This window comes from Apostichopus japonicus, chromosome 15 (assembly GCF_037975245.1).
Source record: "Apostichopus japonicus isolate 1M-3 chromosome 15, ASM3797524v1, whole genome shotgun sequence".
NCBI classification, from domain to species: Eukaryota; Metazoa; Echinodermata; class Holothuroidea; order Aspidochirotida; family Stichopodidae; genus Apostichopus; species Apostichopus japonicus.
In genome coordinates, this window is record NC_092575.1 from 26,950,110 (window position 1) to 26,970,771 (window position 20,662).

General features: G+C 37.8%; 1 protein-coding gene across 1 annotated transcript; it reads left to right on the plus strand.

Annotated features, from left to right (window-relative positions):
- Positions 1 to 628: 628 nt before the first annotated feature.
- On the plus strand, positions 629 to 20,276 carry LOC139981257 (uncharacterized). Its single transcript, XM_071993494.1, has 15 exons — positions 629 to 789; positions 3,504 to 3,620; positions 5,217 to 5,354; positions 5,901 to 6,030; positions 7,557 to 7,666; positions 8,229 to 8,370; positions 10,775 to 10,959; positions 11,340 to 11,511; positions 12,270 to 12,455; positions 12,863 to 13,047; positions 13,934 to 14,138; positions 15,154 to 15,380; positions 16,831 to 17,023; positions 18,186 to 18,379; positions 19,919 to 20,276. The coding sequence occupies exons 2-15, from the start codon at positions 3,516 to 3,518 to the stop codon at positions 20,078 to 20,080; spliced, it is 2,334 nt and encodes a 777-aa protein (XP_071849595.1). The 5' UTR covers positions 629 to 789; positions 3,504 to 3,515; the 3' UTR covers positions 20,081 to 20,276.
- The last annotated feature ends 386 nt before the right edge of the window (positions 20,277 to 20,662 follow it).

The following is a 20,662-nucleotide window of genomic DNA, read 5'->3' on the forward strand; positions in this document are numbered from 1 at the left end:
GATAATAATGATATATGTAAGAATACAAGTCCAGTTCCCATTGGTTTAAGTGCGAGTATTAATCATAGAGCAGTTTTTATATTCTGCTCTATGGTATGACTACAAGGCTCAAACACACGCCGGACGTACGAGCTAGTTAATTTCTGCATCTTTCATTTTGCATCAGTACCATTAATAACAGATTTCCAAAGTACCACTAGTACAGGTACAAATCCACAAGGTCAAGTACGTGTACATGTTAGCTATGCTATAGAATGCCAGTGCGTATAAGGACGAATCTGTACCCATGGTGATATGATGCCTAAGCTAATTTGCATATATCACTCGGGTCGATAATAATTTATTACTATGCACGTGGCTACAAGTCGTTACACTTCTTTAGAGGCGATCATTTCTAACATAATGGAAAGTAAAGACACGTTTATTGAGGACAATTGAATTTCATTGGCGACAAAATGTACATATAAAAATGTTCATAAATGAGTAGACATAATGAAAGCTATACACCAGCTTCTTCGTGATAAATTCCATGTGATGAGTATATGCTCTTTGTTTAGACAATAGATCGTGTTTGATATTACTCACTAATTAGGAACAATAGATATATTCATTATTATTCGTAAAGCATGAGACATAGTCCATATGGTTAATAGAAAACGAGATTAGTTAGATAGCCAAAGTCACTTGAACCATTATCGATAAAAGTACATTGCCTCAGCTTCACGATACATTCATCCAAGACATTCTCTCAGAAGAAACTTCAAGATTTGTCCGTTTGAAGAAAAACAGGTATATGTTATCCTCCTTTACCTTTTTCTCGTGAAACATAATATTGTTTTATTCTTCATCCAAATTGATAGATTAGGCCTACTGCGGGATACTTTAAAAACAAATTTCTTCCATAAACCTATAATTCTTGTGACTTCTGTTTAAACTCATCATATAGAAATGAAACTATTTGAACTAAATTACAATTTATTATTCCAACCAAAATTGCAACAGATGTATAGCTGGGGGGGGGGATTGCAAAGGTTCACATTTTTTGTAAAATTCCTGTTCGTAAATGTCAAGACTTTTTCATTATGTAAGTTGTTCGATTTGTCCGGATGTATTGAAACGAAAATAATTATTTTGTATAAGAATAATAATATGTACTGGAAAATATTACATAATTTCACCATATAGCATATAGGTTATTAATATTAGATAAGATCACAAAATGCTTTTTTTTATTTTAATGGAACAATTACGTTTATTTTATTTTCTGAAAAAATAATTGTATTTTTGTAACAGACTATACACCAATGGTATATAATATAATATAATATAGACCTAGAGAAATAGCAATTCCTTAGCACATTTCAGTGTAATTCGATTTTAATTTTCCACGCAGGGGTTTCATTGATGATTTACACTTATAACAACAATTTATAGCAAGGTTTTACAACTATTTTGCATGGTTTTGTTTCTTCTTCTAATAAATCATTTCTAGCCATATAGAAAATTTATAAAATGGTACGAAACTACCCTCCGTGGTTTATGAAAAAAAGAAGCTTGCTGCTCTCTGGCTCAATTATCCAGTTCTCGTGATCCCCCAGATCTATGCTGTAAAATACACACAGTGCAGCTTGCAATTAAGCAACTTGTTTATATACACTCTCCATGCAATAAGAACTTAAATAACAACGTCCTTTCCCGTCGCAAAGCAACACAAGTTGATTGTAACTTTCATTTTCTGGTTGCTATTTTTACTATTATTAGTTTTATTTATTTCTTGGATTTTGTTTTCTTTCTATTTATGTGTGTCTTACACCAAATACAGGTAGCGTTAAAGATCTGCTTTATTGCCTCCAATTAGAGTACGCTATGTATAGCTAGGAAAGTTTTGTGATTACGTAATCGACCTGCCACGGTCATAAATCGACCTCAGGCTCCACAATATTAACCTGCATAGCTTCTTCACACCATTAGGCGCTTTGTGTAAGCACTGTGTGGATATATGTTCATGTCTACAGTGTAGTTAATCATACAGCGTTCACACAAAGACACTCATACAAGAAAAAAATAAGTGGCAGGCGTTGCAGACTAATTGATAAAAAGAGGTCATTTTACGACCAAGGCAGGTCGATTACGTAATCTCAAGAAACTTTTCTATGATAGCGTGCTATAGTTGGGGTCTATACAGCAGACCTTTAACCTTTCAAAATTGAGAGGATCGAGACAAAATTGAAATGTCCTGTCAGGTGTTAGAGTGATAATTCGTTGACAAATATCCTATTGTTGTCTTCATTTAAAGAGATCATGCTTTTGGCAGCCTCGTTGTTATTCTATGATCAAAATGCCTATTGGCAATTCCCTGTGTTTCTAGAACGGGTGCAAGTTCACTTCTTCTACAAACAAAAAGCTTTTAGAAGATGTGAAACTCATGAACGTTGGTAAAATACTTATATCGGGCCAAATTACTAGTTATATTAAAGATGGAAGTAAGAATAATATGATTCACTTTATAATTACATTGTTACTAAAATCCCTACACGTTTTCTGTCTTTTTGTTTTCTAATTAACTTATAATCATCATTATGTTCGATCGGTCAAAATACATACGTTTTTTTGTTATATGTCTTTCCTCTGTTCTCCCTTTGATTATATAAGTATATAGGTAGAACGATAAATTATCACGTCCAATTCACTTTCCAACCAAATAATATGTATGTTCCATTCACACAGAGTGGTAATAATATCTCTTTGTAGCAGGGGAGGATTGTTCTATCGTAGGGGGTGGGGGGCGTATAGGGACATTGTGACCCGTGACGTTGATTTGAGGAGACAAACCACAAAGTCACGTCATACCTTTACCACTAGTTGTGTTTTCTATACATTTCGTGGCCATATTTTCTTTAAACGTGCTTTCAAGAAAATGACGCTTTTATACTTACTTAATTTTTTAAAGTTCTCAACAGCAGGATGCTATTTAATTTACAACAATATTAATTTTGTTAAATTGTTCCAGGAAATTGCACTTTCTTTATAATACATGTACCTATGGGCCGCAATCTCCAACGTCCTATAGCCTTGTATTCTTAGGCTAGTCTTTTTTCTTTCTACCACTGCGAAAAGTCATTTGCCATTGATAATGCTGTTTTTATTCCTTCTTCGTTTTTGCTCACGACAAACGGCATGCTTTTCCTTTGTTTACCACTTGATTGTTAAAATCGTTTACGAACATATTCGAATCTTCTCAAGTTTGTTTAACTCAAGCTCTATCAATACAACCGATCTGGTTCCAATATTTTCACAAAACTAGACAATCCCTTTGGTTTATTTCTGTTTTAATCACCCAGTGCTATTCATTTGTAATTTTAATTTATGAAACATAAAATTATAATAAAATCATTGTTCTAACTCCGATATCCATACAACTCCAAAACAGCGCCCTTATAAGTTTTCTTTTAAATCCCGCTTATTTATGACTATTATTTTAACATTATCTTTCATTTCTACAGCGCCTAAGCAAAATGAAACTGTTTTTGCTGTGTATGCTTGTCGCAACAGCGAGCGCTCTTGCCCCAATTCTCAGAACTCAAGACTCAGTACCCGATCGCTACATCGTGAAGCTGAAGGTATAAACACCATAAATTATATATTATTTAACACAACCTCTAACGGTTTGGACCAAGTAAATATATATATATATGTGTGTATAGATATATTTGATTCCTTTTCTTTTATTTTGTTGGTGGCAATAAACTTGCTCTCTTCTCTCTCCAAAACTCAAATTTAAAGTGTATCGGAACTTGTCATCAATTGCATCTAGCATCCTAGCATGTTAGCATCAATACATATTTGAATACCTTACACCCACCGGGAGTTCCACTCCACCCACGTTAACTGATATATTTATGTAGTTAAAAACCAATTTGCATGCTATAGGAAAGTTATTGTGACGTGCACAGGATTTCAAATGTGGAAAGGAGCGAGGAAGGCGGTTGTAGGTGGTGGTAGGGGGGGGGGGGGAGGAGGGGTATTCCAAATTCCATCGGCTGATTTTGGTAGAGTCATGAGCCTTCTTCTTTGACGCGTTATAGACTTTGTTTTAACATGAAGCTATTTCGTTAATAGCTCCATGTTTTTAACGACTGATGGGGTGTCAGTGGCTGCTGTGCGTGGTCGATGAATGCCGACTACCATATAGGTGGGTTTAGGGGTCCTCCTCGTATTAGACCATAAGTTTGGTCTATAATTATGTTTAAATGGAAGATTGTGCTAGTAAACGCTTGTAAACATTGAAGGTTTTGTTGTTGTTGCTCGACTGACGATTGAGGTGGAACCCTCCTCACATTCAATGAAAGACTGTAGTTGAAGCCATAGTCATCTGTATGGATTTGTAAATGAAACGTAAAGTACCTCCCGGCAAAACTCACGGCATAACAACATATATATTGTGGGACTTAACAATCACTTTCCATGTTTTTAAGTAAACAGTAAATGGTAATGCGTAAACAAAACTTTGTGTGGTAAAAACATTATGCGTATGTAGTGTAGGTCACATATGGGATCTAACCCTGGTGTTTATAAAACATAACTATTTAAGGTCATCTAAAATATTATTTCTAGCCATTTTCGTAACCGTGAGTCACAAGAAACATATTATGGTCGTACATGGACCACTCTTGAACTCTCGAATTAGTTACCGTGCACCCTGCTTCCAATAGTGGAATCATCGATAATAGCCGTTTGATAATACTAAGTGCGCATAAATCGTGATGTACTTCCGGTTCGGGTCAAGTTATACAAATAAACCAAGTTGGTCTATCTATATTGCCACACCGTGACGTGTGTTCAATGGTGTAGAGAGCAAGTTCTGGCCCCGGAAACAAGGGTCACAGGGTCCTCTCTGATATTTCCAAATGTATATTATGAAAATACATGATCATGTCTTATTAGGTCTATTCTCCCCATATGACCTCGGGCCTTAAATTGACTCTTGATCGCCGGGTTGTAGCCCCCCCCCCTCCCCCATCGTTTCGTCATAACAAGCATGCGTACATTGATATAGGCGCCTCATCATCGAGAAGAATTACAACGTTCATACCAAATCAACACAAAAGGGTGGTTTCAAAGTTTGGCTTGTGAATACAGAAAACTTTTAGTTGAAACCCAGGTAGTGTCATATAATTTGAAAATGACAGATTCATAAAAAACATTAATATTTACAGGATGGTGCTGACTTGAATGCTGTTCTGCAGCATGTCCAGTTGACCGCTGCCTTTGACAGCAGGGTAAAGGTCACTCACACCTTCGAAAAAGTTTTCCGAGGATTTTCGGCCAGATTGACCGACACTCTGTTGGCAACGGTAAGTCAAGATTCGTTATTTGGTAAGATTTTCTTCATAGAACAAAATCTCTTCATTTCATTCGACGCATAGTACTTGAAATAAATAATATATATATTTAATAAATCATCACATGCCGTAGGAGCAAGAATGGGTGCGACAAAATGACACGCCTGCCAACTCGTAACTCGCCAAATCGAAAAGAGAAGACTTGGTATCATAAGCTGGTGTTCATCCACGATCGGTTTTGAATGAGTTTCTATTGGCTTCCTAACCCTTGGAAAATACGAAAACCAAAGAAAAAACTAAAACAAATTCTTGAATTAATTAAATTCATCATAGTTAAAATATCTAAAGGTATTTGTGGACTTACTCCAAGTCGTTTTTCATATTTTTAAATAATATGAAAAGTGCGCTGGAATTTACTAAATTACGGATACCCAAAAAATAAGGAAGTGTTGATTGGTCCGAGTACTTATTTTCATCGTTTTTAAATGATTTCATTGACATTTCAGTTAATTATTTTTCATTAGTAATAACGATAAAGAATGGCTTTTGCTTCGGCAGCTTCGTAACATTGATGCCGTCGAGTACGTGGAGGAGGATAACATCATGAAGATTGCACAGTTAGACTCCTGGGGATTGGATCGTGTCGACCAGTTGTCACTTCCTTTAGATAACACATATGCGCCTATCGGTAAGTATTGCTCCCTTCGAATAACACATATGCGCACATCGGTAAGTATTGCTGCACAAATATACTCCAGGGGATTGGATCGTGTCAACCAAGTCTCGCTTACTGTACATAAAACACATGCACACATCGGTAAGTATTGCTCCCTTAGAATAACACATATGCGCACATCGGTAAGTACTGCTGCACAGACATACTCCTGGGATTGGATCGTTCCAACCAAGTCGCGCTTACTGAACATAACACATGCGCACATCTGTTGGTATACCTGTACAGATATACTCCTGGGGATTGGATGATTTCAAACAAGTCTCGCTTACTTACATAATACACATGCACACATCGGTGGGTATAGCTGCACAGATATACTCCTGGGGATCGGATCGTGTCAACCAAGTCTCGCTTACTGTACATAACACACATGCGCACATCGGTGGGTAGAGCTTCACATATATACTTCTGGGATTGGATCGTGTCAACCAAGTCTCGCTTACTATACATAACACACATGCGCACATCGGTGGGTATAACTACACAGATATACTCCCGGGGATTGGATTGTGTCAACCAAGTCCCGCTTACTGTACATAACACACATGCGCACATCGGTGGGTATAGCTGCACATATATACTCCTAGAGATTGGATCGTGTCAAACAAGCCTCGCTTACTGTACATAACACACATGCGCATATCGGTGGGTATAGCTGCACATATATACTCCTGGGGATTGGATCGTGTTATCCAAGTCTCGTTTACTGTACATAACACACATGCGCACATCGGTGGGTATAACTGCACAGGTGTACCCCTGGGGATTGGATGATTTCAAACAAGTCTCGTTTACTGTACATAACACACATGCGCACATCGGTGGGTATAGCTGCACAGATATACTCCTGGGGATTGGATGATTTCAAACAAGTCTCGTTTACTGTACATAACACACATGCACACATCGGTGGGTATAGCTGCACATATATACTCCTGGGATTGGATCGTGTCAACCAAGTATCGCTTACTGTACATAACACACATGCGCACATCGGTGGGTATAGCTGCACATATATATACTCCTGTGGATTTGATCGTTTCAGTCGATTCTCTCACCGTTTAGATAATACATATATACGCATATATCAGTAAGTATATAGCTGCTTATAGATAGACTAGTTGGGATTAGTTCATGTCAACCAATTTTGATTTCAGTTGATTTAGGTTAATTGAATTTCGTATTGAGAAAGCAATCCATACATGGTTTTTAAAGATGGGAGTCTTCTACCTAATACAAACAAATGAATCAGCTATGTTTAGTTGTGAAGTTTTAACTGTAAATATTTATTGTTGAACCATGATATAGGTCACCGTCAACAGTTTTTTACGGAGAACTGCATGCCTGTTTTTCATATATTTAGAATATTTCTGCCTAAAACCATTCATTTTAACGGTATATTGTAATGTAGGAAAAGGATGAAAACGGAAAATAAAATACCTTTTAGAGTAAAATGATGAATTTGATCCCTTTTGCAGGTGACGGAGCTGGTGTTCATGTGTATGTTCTAGATACTGGTATCAATGAGCCCCACGTGGATTTTCAAGGTCGAGGGGTAAACGCTTATGATGCCATTTCAGGAGGCGATGTAAGTGTTTAAGTCAACATGTAGTGCATGCAGTTGTGAGTGTTTAAGTCAACATGCAGTGCAGTGGTAAATGTTTAAGTCTATATACAGTGCAGATGTAAGTGTTCAAATCAACATTCATGAAGGCAGTAAAGTTGGAGCAAGTGATCATCGATTAATTTATGGAAACAAATGACTCTAACCATGGAGGTTTTTACCTCCATGCTCTAACTGAGTCAGCAGAATAAAATTGTGAAAACGAAAATAAGTTGACATTACGCATTTAACGCGGAAACGTAGTTCCGATTGCGGCTAAGGTCGCTGCAGATGTTGTGGACTTCGTGTTACTACCAGATATTTTCAACCTTATCTTGTGCCCCCCCCCCCCCCAAAGCCCTTTCAACTTTAGGGTCCTCTCGACCACACGTGTATTATTATTATCCTTCCCTTCTACTCGAAGCAGTATTCGTTAATAAATGCATAAAGGTGTGTGATGATTTACCTACTCGAAGCAGTATTCGTTAATAAATGCAGGAAGGTGTGTGATGATTTACTTGTTATGCTGTGATTTATTTTTACACAGGGCGTAGATTGCAATGGTCACGGTACCCACTGCTGCGGTACAATTGCAGGAGGGGCCTTCGGAGTAGCCAAAGCAGTAACCGTGTATGGAGTTCGTGTACTCGATTGTGGGGGCTCAGGATATACATCAGACATCGTAGCAGGTATTATATACTCTCAGAAAGACACCGTTTCACATTTCAAGCAGTATTCTTATTTTTATTTCCCTTTCATGAATGAAGATGATGGCAATAGCACTTTTTTTTTGTTATTTATATTTCAAATACAAAATATTTTGCAATGCTAGTAATAAAGTTATGAAGCGAAATAACGCCCTCGTTCCTCTCCAACTTGTACGCAAAAGTCCAAATGGGAAGATAGCGACACTGCACATTTCGAACGGATTAATACAAGAAGTACAAGGTGAACAAAGTTTTAAGACGGCCCAATACGAGTTGGGCTTTACACATGAGGTTAGTACAACTTACGTCATGAAAAGAAAACGATAGTGTCATCAACAAAAAGAGTAACGGACTCATTATAGGCACAGCATTATTTATATCATTCACATAAATTAGGAATAACGGTAGTCGTAGAACAGAACCCTAAGGCCAAGGGCGGCGGAAGCACTTTTAATCTGGGGGGGCACCAACGTCGAAGGGCACTTTGCAGAAATTCGATTGGACTGATGCAGCCTGATATTTAGTACCCTTTGTAACTCTTATTGTATTATCTTATTTGCGTATACACATCACTCCATCAACGCCACCCCCCCCCCTCAAGGAAACAATGCATACTAGCACTGTAATATCTAATGTGCAAATTGGGAAACAAGGAAAAAGACAAAATGAGGTGAAATCATTATAAAGTCCAAGTCCCTGCGCACGCGATCGATACATGCATGAAAGCAAATGATATATGTCAAAATACTGAAAGAAAAATAATTGTCTATGTGTTTTTCAATGGTAAAAACTGATATTATTATGATCATCATTATTGTAACGACTTTCCGATTAACTATAACCAACTTGGAAGGGTTATAACACGGCAAATGATTGTATGTTATTGGCATGCGATGTAATAACCAACGCATGCCTATATATGATATGCACATGATATGCACATCTTGAACCCGCGCGTAGCGCGCGAAAAATTTTGGTAATATTTTTCGGGCAAGTCGTTACAGCCCCCCCCCCCCCCCCCAAATCAAATTGGGCTCCTACGCCTGTGGTAGTAAACATTTAAAACTTCCCGAAATATTTCATTCGACGTGGGTTTCGCTTTGTAAACTCTTTTTTTATTTAGAAATTTCTATGTAGAAAAAGGGCACATTTTTAACCTGAGGAAAAGTGGGGGGGGGCACGTGCCCCCTGTGCCCCCCCCCCCCGGTTCCGCCGCCCTTGCCTAAGGCACACCAACGTTTACTTTGGTATACAAAGAATAAGTGTTGTTTTCATACTTATATTGCTTTCTGTTGGTTAAGTAGCTATACATGGTATCAAAAGCGTCACCACGATTACCGTAACTGTATATAATTTCTTAAGGAGGATTGAGTGGTCGACTGTATGAAAGGCTTCCTTGAGATCTAGATAACGACCCAAGCAGGGGTGGACTGGGTTTTAAAACCGGCCCGGGCATTGTCCACCTAGACCGGCCCATTATCCATTGATATGCTACTTACATAGTGATCACCGTCCTGAGGGAGGGTGTAAGGGTGCTTTATTTCTCAATTTGTAGGTTACAATAATCCTTTAAAAATTACCAAAAAATAATTTTCCAGAAGCAACACTTGATTAAACTGAGGAAAGTTAAAAACGTAAACAAAAATAGAGAAAAATATATGTTTTAGACTGGATTTTATTTAGTTTTTCAAGCATTTTGTGACAACATGCTTGAAAAAATGGAAAAAACCTAAATAAAATCCATTAGCACGGACGGGTAGCCAATAGCACGTTCTTTTGTTACGAACTAACAGACTAACTAACATGGTGATTTCATTAGCTGATTCCCACAGTTAAAAATATATTTCTACACACCCCGTCTATATTCTATTAACTACTGTGGGCTGTAATTTTTACCAGGCCCTCCAGCCCACCGGCCCACCGGGCATTGCCCAAATGCCCGTGTGGCCATTCCGTCACTGGATACAAGACATTCTCAACAGTGTATATGTAACCACGAATACAATTGACTGTCTATAAGGACGTTACTAGTATTTTGACCTTTTCTAAAACCGGATTGAAAGAGTTATTGTTGTCCAAAAACTTTCTCAGACGTTTTCTCGGTAGATCGTTCCAAGATCTTTTTAATGCAAGACAGCAAGCTTATTGGGCGGTAGTTCTCATGGTGATTTTCATGCCCCTTTTGAAAATTGGTATAAATTTAGCAGCTGTCAAGGCATCCGGTTAAGTACCAGTGGTAAACACGAGGTTAAAAATATGAGAAAGAATAGGAGCAATGATATGAGAGATATATTTCCAAATTTTAAGTGGAATACCATCGATACCAAATGTTACTACTATGTTACTCATGTTCTATAACGTTTTTTTTCTATTTTGATTATCCCAGCATGTGATTGGGTCATTGCGAACGGAAACAGACCAGCGGTTGGATCCATGTCTCTCGGGGGTAGTGCATCTGCTGCCATGGATGCTGGTGTACAAGGAATGATTGATAATGGAATTCAGGTAGCTGTTGCTGCTGGAAACGAAGACACCAATGCGTGCAATAAGTCACCAGCTCGCACCCTCGATGTAAGTTATGTGCCTTATACTTACTGTGTGTAAACCAGTGGTGAAATTCTACGCCATTCATTCGATTGCATGCCGTCAGGAAAATCAACGGGAAAGGAATTTCAAGCGAAATCATTTTTGTTTGTAAAGAATATTTCTTGTACGCAAACCATTTCAATGTACACCATTTCCGACTTGGACGTGATACCACAGTCTTTTACCATCCGTCACTTTATAACCTACATACTACAACAGATGAAAATGATTGGTGTCAAACAAAACGGAATAATTTATGACTGATTGTTATCCTTGTATAGTTTGTGTTTTGTATTTATTAATTTATTTTTTATATTTGCTTTTTGTGTTGGTCAAATAACGTAAATTCACGTTTTTCCCTCTAGGCTATCACAGTTGGTGCTACAGATAGTGATGACGTCAGAGCCTATTTCTCTAACTATGGTACTTGCGTTGACATCTTTGCTCCAGGAGTTGATATCACGAGTGCTTGGATCGGTAGTACAACCGCAGATAACACAATAAGTGGAACTAGTATGGCTACTCCTCACGTTGCTGGTAAGCCAATAGCATACTATGAAGTCATTCATGTATATACATGTCTCTTTATATTTCTATAGTTCCACATTACCATTACTCAAAGAGAGGAAACTATTTCTGTATATCATTTCGGTGGTGTAAAAACATTAGTTCAAGCTATTATAAAGCTCTTGTTCTCTTGTTATAATGAATAAGACGAAGGTCTCGCTGTGTTGCAGTATCATGTTTCAAGTGTAACATACTTCACTTTATTTACAACTCTGTTGCACTTTAATATGATACTGGTACACTTAGAAACAACGCCGTGCGAAGTTGAAAACGATCATAGTGTAGTTCACAGCAAATCTACCCGTTTGCCACTCAAGGTCAATGCTTCACATAAACCCTTTGTAGTACCGTCGAAAATGGTTCATATACCAAATAAGGAGCATTTTATTGATAGACAAGTTCTCTTTCACGAGAACTTGTCCTTTGAGACTACACCGAAAACAAAACACAAACATACTTTGGCGGTATACTGCAACAATTAAGAAAATGACTACCCTGCGCCTTATAAGGAAAGTATATGTGGACAAAACAAATTATTGCAAACTTATGAATACCATGTAGGTAGATATTTACAGAAAAATGTCGAGAAATAATTAACAGTTTAGGCAACTTATTGCAAGTTTCATTTAGGCAAATAATACGTATTGATTCATCAGACTGTCCAGTCCCTTTGAAGAAATTTTTGACATTTCTCTGAACATAATCCGTCGTCTCTCTTCTAAACGCAGGTGCTGCCGCTATTTTGCTTGAAAAAAATCCCGCTCTTACCCCAGCTGAGCTAAAGGGCAACCTTCAAATCAAATCCATCGCAGATGTGGTGACAGATGCCCAGCCAGGCTCCCCTAATCTTCTCCTCTATGTTGGTGAAGGTTCAGGAGGTGGAAGCATCCCACCACCACCACCCACATCAACTCGTAAGTACACATGCTGGCAGATATATATATATATATATATATATATATATATATATATATATATATATATATATATATATACATATATATATATATATATATAAATATATATATATATATATATATATATATATATATATATATACCTCCTAAAAACCTAATGGTTACCCATCCGTCCTCTTCTAACTACATACATAAGTAATAAAAGTTAAAATGGTATCCATCCCCCAATCTCCCACCGTATTAATCCTTACGTTTATACAGTTGGTAGATGGTGATATAGACATTCTTGTTCGATACTTTGCACTAGTTTTTGTGAATCTATGGAAACTAACCATACGGTTACATAACCAATATACCTTTTGATGTAGCACAACCAGTCGGATAACGTGTATGCTTCATTGCAGCTTGCGGAGCTCAAATTAGTGTTAATGGCACTTTGTTGACGTCACCCAACTATCCCAATCAATATGACAACAACGAGCAATGCCAATACAACGTTGATGCTCCAAGTACTGACCTAGCAGTTGGCATTTTCTTTAACTACTTTGACGTGGAAGACTCAAGTACTTGTGGTTATGATGTTCTTACGGTCAGTATACCCATCTTCATTGAATGATGTAAGGGCTTTGGTTCTCTCACATTGAGACACCATCACTTAAATCGCCAAATGTTGACAAAGATAATGACATTGGATGATAAAATTCTAAACACAAAGGATGAACAAATCTCTGATTTACTAATTTGCCAATCAGACTATAATAGCCTATACACAACGCTCTTACGACGAATCGTGGACCAGGACCCGGGAGCCGGGGCCCGAGCGCCAAGTGTTAGGTAGGCCACTACCGCGAACGAAACGAGCAATTGCGAGATGACACTAGCGCACTTAAATTCGGTTTCCACATCTTGATAATATTGAACCTTGTAATTGTGTCGTGTGCACCTCTTTTGGTTAGGCTCGGGGCCTAAAAGAATTAAGGGGACCGGGCTTCGTTCACCTCAAGGCCTTAGTCTTATGCCTCTGAGTTTATACATCTAACGAACGAACCTGAGATATTAACACGGTTTATTTAACTTGTTGACATGTAGATGTTGTAAAAGGAATTTCGATATGGAAGTTTCAATGATATAATTCGCTTTGGTCTGTTTGCTTTTCTAATAAATTCAAATCGAGCCTATACACAACTTTCATTTCGGATATAATTTCTGATGGTGCTTGAAAATATAAATGCAAGTATTGATATGTATACAGTTTTCTCATGTTTGGTACTCTAAATAACTTAAAATTATGCATGATGCATTACACTATATTTAGATCAGTGTGAAAGTCAAATTAGCATATTATGTGGACATTCATACACAAATGTCTCCCCAACTATTTCATTGGTCATTTTAGATAATCTATGCATGGGACGCGGTAGATGACCTGGCCAGTCAAAGTCATATTAACAAATAACTTGTCTTTACTTTCTCAGATTTATGACGGTGCATCTTCTGCTGATCCTCTTATCATCAACCTTTGTGGTAGCGCCCTCCCCAACCCTGTATACAGTACAGGCCAGAGCATGTACCTGGAATTTTCATCGGATAACATTATCAAGAAGACCGGATTTTCGGCCAATGTGTATTTCTATGACGCAGATTTAGTACCTACCAACCCTCCAGCGCCAATTGTCACAGGTATATACTTACCTTATGCTATTGTCAAGTTCAAAATTGGCATGAAGCGACAGTGTACTGTAACATTTACATGCTATAGAGAATTTACCAGAGTAATTCCTTTTCCATATAGATATGGGGTTTCACACAAACGCTGAGTATCAAAGCTCGCGACATATAGTTAATAAAATTACGCCTTGAATCTAGCATGTTTCAAATACTTATACACTACACGAACCCCATAACAATTGAAGGAGAAACTATTGCAAGTCTGAACCAGTTGTGGGCAGGCGTGTAGCGAGGAATTTGCCAACGGAGGGACGAACCTGTAAACAAATTATCAGAGCCGTAGATACTGCATTGGAAACTATATAAGCGTAGCGCCACCATAAGTTGGCGCGAAGCGTACAAGAAAATTTTGGTCGAAAAATGCCTCCCAGATCGCTGGAAATGACACTTCCCAGGCCTTGCAAGTTGCATCTAAGCATTTTCTATTGGAAAGTACTAGCGATATCACAAAATCGTACAAAAAAGATATGCTCAAGGGTGGGGGGGCACTTGCCCCCTTCGCGCCCCCCCCCCGGTTACGCGCCTGGCTGTGGCTGCATTGCTTGCGCAGACATTTGTTGTTTATTCCTATAGTTTCGGACCTACAACCTGACAGGAGTCGTACCTCGAAACCCCGAGATAGCGATGAGGGTTTAGGGGATGAGGGTTAAGAAACGGTGTCCTAGCCGCATCTGCTCTAAAAGTGTTTCCCCTTCCTCAACACCCTCTTTACCCCCTCCAACAGAAAGGAGTGACTAACTACACCATAATTTGTTTGTATTGCTGTCGCAGATTTTGGGAAGAATACAAACATACTCCTATACATATAATGCTTTAATATTTTGCCATTTACTGTAAACTGTTTTGAAATTCCTTACTGCTTTCAGGATGGAATTCGAGGTTGCTGATATTCCTATACATTGCTGCCTTTGATAATTGTTGTGTTAGTGGTTCTAAACGGTATTGTATTATTTTCAAATTTTCACAGTTGCGCCAACGACACCTGCCCCACCCCCCGCAACCTCTGCTCCTTGCAGCAGTGGTTCGATCACTACCAGTGGTTCCGAAGTCACCTCACCGGGTTACCCTAACGCCTATGGCAATGGTGTAAGCTGCTTCACCGATGTTATTGCATCCGCAGGACAGGCAGTTTTGCTGAGCTTCACTGATTTCGAGCTTGAGAGTTCGACAACATGTAGCTTTGACAAATTGGCGGTGAGTATTTTATTTGGCTTCCAGATATTTTGTTTGTTTATGCAAGTGATTTATCACAATTTCATAGTGACGATTACATTGAAGGCTAATCACTTTATTCCAATACTGGACATTTGTATCCCCCCCCCCCCCCAATAAAAAAGTCAACGTAAAACTGTTGCTTAATTATAAAATTAGATGAATTTTACAATACAAATGTCTGTTATGATTAATAACGATAGGATATTAAATTCATGGAATCGGTCAGATGCTTTTGTTTAATATTTTTAAAAAAAATCCATCACTCTACACAGACAATGAAATTAAAAATCATACAAGGACTTCAAAATATATCAAGTTTTTCGTCTTCAATCATCTTCTGAAGAAAATTTTTTTTTTTTATTGTTTTAAGTTTAAGTTACATGAGTATAGTATATTAATATTTTCTTTCGGTTTTTCTACATTTCGCCATCAAGGACACTTTTTCCATGTTAGTATTTATTTTCAAATGCAAATTAGAATCATTCATACTTTTCAAAGTTTTGTTTATTTTGAAAGGAATGAATTACTTCAATCACACTTATGAAAATGAAAATTATGAGATTTTTGCATCAATGACATCAAAATGTTTTTGTTAAATGCCACAAGCACATAATAATTATTGGCCTACATTCGCTTGGTAATAGACATTATGTTCCAAGGCCAGCCGTTTTGAATTAACGAAATAAGTATAATGTGAACATTGATTTGTCTATCATGTTTCCAATTTTTAATTTCAGTGATATCATTGTGCTAATTGTAATGTCAAATAACAATACATATAAAATCATAATTTAATCAGCAGTATCAAATATTTCTGTTAAGTTGCTGACAACAAAACATTATATGAAGACGGTTAAAGCATAAAGAGTGTATAGTTACCGATATTTTTGCATATTAACAATAATTGTTCTGGGAAATGTTCTAAGTTCTGTTTCTATATATATTTTTGTCATTACATTTTTAATCCTTTAAACAATCGCTATAACAAGCTTAATGAAGAAAAACATTTACGTTATGTGTATTCCAAAACAATTCCCAATGTAATAACAATAGTCACCACTCTATTATGTGCATTGGTAACTCACCTATATATGTTGACGTCATATAAATACAAATTTACCAACTTATAGAGTATCATGCACAAACATGCTTGCTGCAATACCTACGGTATTTATATTTGGGGAAGGGGGTTGGGAGAGGTGAAATATGTGATAAGGTTATTTTAATATCATCTCGCTTAAACAGGTTTACGATGGAGAAAAGAATAGGAAAGTCGATTATAGTTGTACATGATAACAATGTAAGTTACCTTCAGTATTTGAACTAGATGGTTTTCATATATGTTCTGCTTAAAATAAACTCAAACATGAAACCAGCTGTGTCAGACAAAGTGGATTTACTTTTCTTTGAATCTTATCTTAATCAATAGGTTTACGATGGAAGTTCTTCTTCTAGTCCCCTTATTATTGAGCTATGTGGTTCTGACATGCCAAGTCCGATTTACAGCAGTGGACCGTTGATGTACATGGAATTCACTACAGACATTTCTGTATCCTATACAGGATATAACGGCACAGTTACCTTTATTGATGAATCAGAGGTTCCCACCGCTCCTCCACCACGTAAGTAGGTACTAAATGTAGCTGTTTATAACAGCCTACATGATATAGTGGCACAGTAACCTTTATTGGTAAATCAGAGGTCCCCACCACTCCTCCACCACGTAAGTAGGTACTAAATGCATGTAGCTGTTTATAACAGCTAACTGGATATAACGGCACAGTTACCTTTATTGATGAATCAGAGGTTCCCACCGCTCCTCAACCACGTTAGTAGGTACTAAATGCAGCTGTTTATAACAGCCTACAGGATATAATGGCACAATAACTTTTATTGATGAATCAGAGGTTCCCAACACTCCTCCAACACGTAAGTATACGTACTAACTGTAGCTGTTTATAACAGCCTACAGGATATAATGGCACAGTAACTTTTATTGGTAAATCAGAGGTCCCCACCGCTCCTCCACCACGTAAGTAGGTGGGGTACTAAATGTAGCTGTTTATAACAGCTAACAGGATATAACGGCACAGTAACCTTTATTGACGAATCAGAGGTTCCCACCGCTCCTCCATCACGTAAGTTCGTACTAAATGTAGATGTTCGTAACAGCTACAGGATATAAAGGCAAAGTAACCTTCATTGATGAATCAGCGGTTCCCACCACTCATCCACCATATGTCAGTATAGTTACTCAGTAAATATAGCTGTTTATAACAGCTATGCAGTTTATAAAGGTAGAGTAACCTTTATTGACGAATCAGAGGTTCCCACCGCTCTTAAACTACGTAAACATATACTATAAAAGCAGCTGTTTATAACAGCTACAGGATATAAAGGCACAGTGATTTTTGTTGTTGTAATGAATCAGAGGTTGCCACCGCTTCTCCACCAAACACCAAACACCAAACACCGCCAAAGAAACCGCACACCTCGGATAATCGTATCAACAGAACGACTACAAATAATCAGACCCCGACAAAAGGTACAATGCAGCGATAATCCTTTAATCCCCGGTAATCCCGATGATGAGTCTACATATTCCAGGAGTACAACTTGAAACCACCAGATGTCAGATGATCGCTAAACGCGTGAAACTCTAAGTAACAACTACTAGTGTTCCACTAGTCTCAACTAGCCTTAATTAACCTATAAATATATATATTTTTTATATATATCCTGACTCAATATTTCCAACTATTGTTCCGGTCGTTTATTTTACAGCTACCAGTGGTTGTGGCTCTGTACAGAGTGAACCGTCTGGTAACCTCACCACACCAGGATACCCCTCACAGTACTCAGAGTCCCTTGACTGTACCGTACAGGTACACAGTGACGACCCGGCAAAGACCGTAACGCTTACGTTCAATGACTTGAACGTGGAATATCAAGCAACTTGTAACTATGACTACGTTGCTGTAAGTTTACATGATCAATTCATTGAGTAACAATCATCAATTAGCATATATGGATGACTGAACCGGGGCAAGGCTATATTGTTGATAGCATGGTGTGTCACCTGTAGCCGGCACCCCACCTCCAACCCCTATATTTGAACATGAGGAATCTCTATATCATCATATTAAATCACTTTTCAAATCTAAACTAAAAGCCTACCTCTCTGCTAAAAAGAATTTGATTTGATTTGTAATTATTTTTCATTGTCGCATTATTGTTTTTTTCTTTTCTCTCTATTCAAACTATATATGTACGGCGCTTTTGAGAACTATTTTGTTTATAATTAGCGCATTATAAATATAAGTTTTTTTTAATTATTATTAGCGAACCCCTTGCCATTCTAGATTTTGTCAGACTAAGACTTAAACAACATGAATGTGTTACTGCCTTGTAGTTTGGTACCATTGTTCATAAAAAAAAAAAAACCTTTATAAAGTTATAACGAACCCTCCAAATTCATTTTATTTATTTCCAAACTGAATATTCAGATTAATGCAGTTAACATTGCAACCAATTCCATACAAACAATATGAAATACAAAATAACGAAAACATGAAATAAAAACTTTTTAACAATGGAAATGGAACCATGATTTGAACTTTAGGCGGAAGTATTGTTTCACCTCAGCCTAATATATAATAATATCAAATTAATGTGCAAGTTGGGAGTATGTTAATTCTATACTGTGCGTTCATATTTCGTTTTAAAGCTCTCGTGCTGACAGTGTGAACAAGTGAATATCTTATTTCTATCAAGGTACATGTTAGGATTGTTAGTATTGGCAATGCGAGTGCATTAAACCATTATATGGTAGGACAGGATAGAGTGGTTTTCATGGGCGCAGATCCTGGTGGGGACAGCGGGACTCGTCCTCACCAACTTTTTCAGTGGTGGGAACATGATATACTGTGTCCCCACCAATTTATCTTGACCAAACGCTGCATTTCAAATTCCCCTGTATTGAACTTTAACGCAGTTTGATCCAGCATAGTGCAAACGACGTGCAGCAGTTCTCATTTTATTATATTTATCCAAAGTTGTTAAATATAGGACGGAAATCGCATTTGCGGCAGTCTATCATTGTTTTCTGAGAGAGGATGCCAGACCCATCGTACACAAAAGTCTACATGGATTATTTGTCCCCTGTTTTTTTTTTCTGCAGACGTCCATGTATTTTCCCAAATAAATTTATAAGCCATGAGATCTAAAACTTAAGGGGGTTTGGGAGCATCGTTGGCTCTGGGAAGTGTTATTTCCGGCGATCTGGGAGTTTATATTTGGCAAAATAAATTATTGTTATGCTACGCGCGAACCCATGGTCGCATTCCGCTTACATAGTATCAGAGAACAGACACGCGTCCCCACCATTATCCAAGATTGATCTGCGCCCATGGTGGTATTTGCATTGCCGGGGGGGGGGGGTGGGGAGGAGGCAATTGCTTCACCTGGCTGGATAAGCAGTCTTGACATGAATATTCATATTATTTGTTTTCAAACAGGTGTACGATGGACCGGATGATACTGCTACAGAGCTTGGCAAGTTTTGTGGAGATACTGCCCCAGCCCCTGTTTCATCAACAGGACCAGATATGTTTGTGAGATTCTTCTCAGATGGCTCTGTAAGCGATATTGGTGTCCACTCATCATACGTGATTAATTAATCCAAACTCAGCCGGTCTGAGCACTTAACAGAAACGATCAGAGGATATATAAATGTAACTATATTTCGATGGATGTTTTTTTGCTTAATCAACATATTAATGCCAGGGAATTGAATTTACTTAAATACAATTTGGTTGTGAATTTGAAAAGCAATTATATAAAATGCGGTAAAATAAATCGACATATGTTACACAATCAATTATTTTCGTTTGTCATTTGAGCCGAGGATGCTGGACCGAAACTTGATTTTAAATGAGTACTGGAATTTCTACCTACTTGGTTATATCTATGTACAGATAGTAGGTCTGTAACTGAGGATACCAATTTCGACAAACCGTGATAATGGTTTATATGTAGAGGTGTGATGTGTAATGGCCACCCCCCTTCCCACCCCCGAGGCCAGAGTCTTGTCAGAAAATCTCACTTTGTGGTGAATTTGGACGATAGCCAGCTTCCAGACAGAGTTTTGATGATACCTTTTCCAACATCAAGGTATTTTCTCTTTGTTCCTACGAAATTGTACAGTAGGAATTTTCTGTAAAGTCTAGTTGAACCGCCTGGACTCTTATGGGGTGTGTTTG

Bases quoted from the DNA above. Each gene is read 5' to 3' on its own strand.
- LOC139981257 (XM_071993494.1), top strand. From the start codon at position 3,516: ATGAAACTGTTTTTGCTGTGTATGCTTGTCGCAACAGCGAGCGCTCTT. The intron at 8,371-10,774 runs GTATTATATACT...TGATTATCCCAG, and splicing joins TACATCAGACATCGTAGCAG to CATGTGATTGGGTCATTGCG. The intron at 14,139-15,153 runs GTATATACTTAC...AAATTTTCACAG, and splicing joins TCCAGCGCCAATTGTCACAG to TTGCGCCAACGACACCTGCC.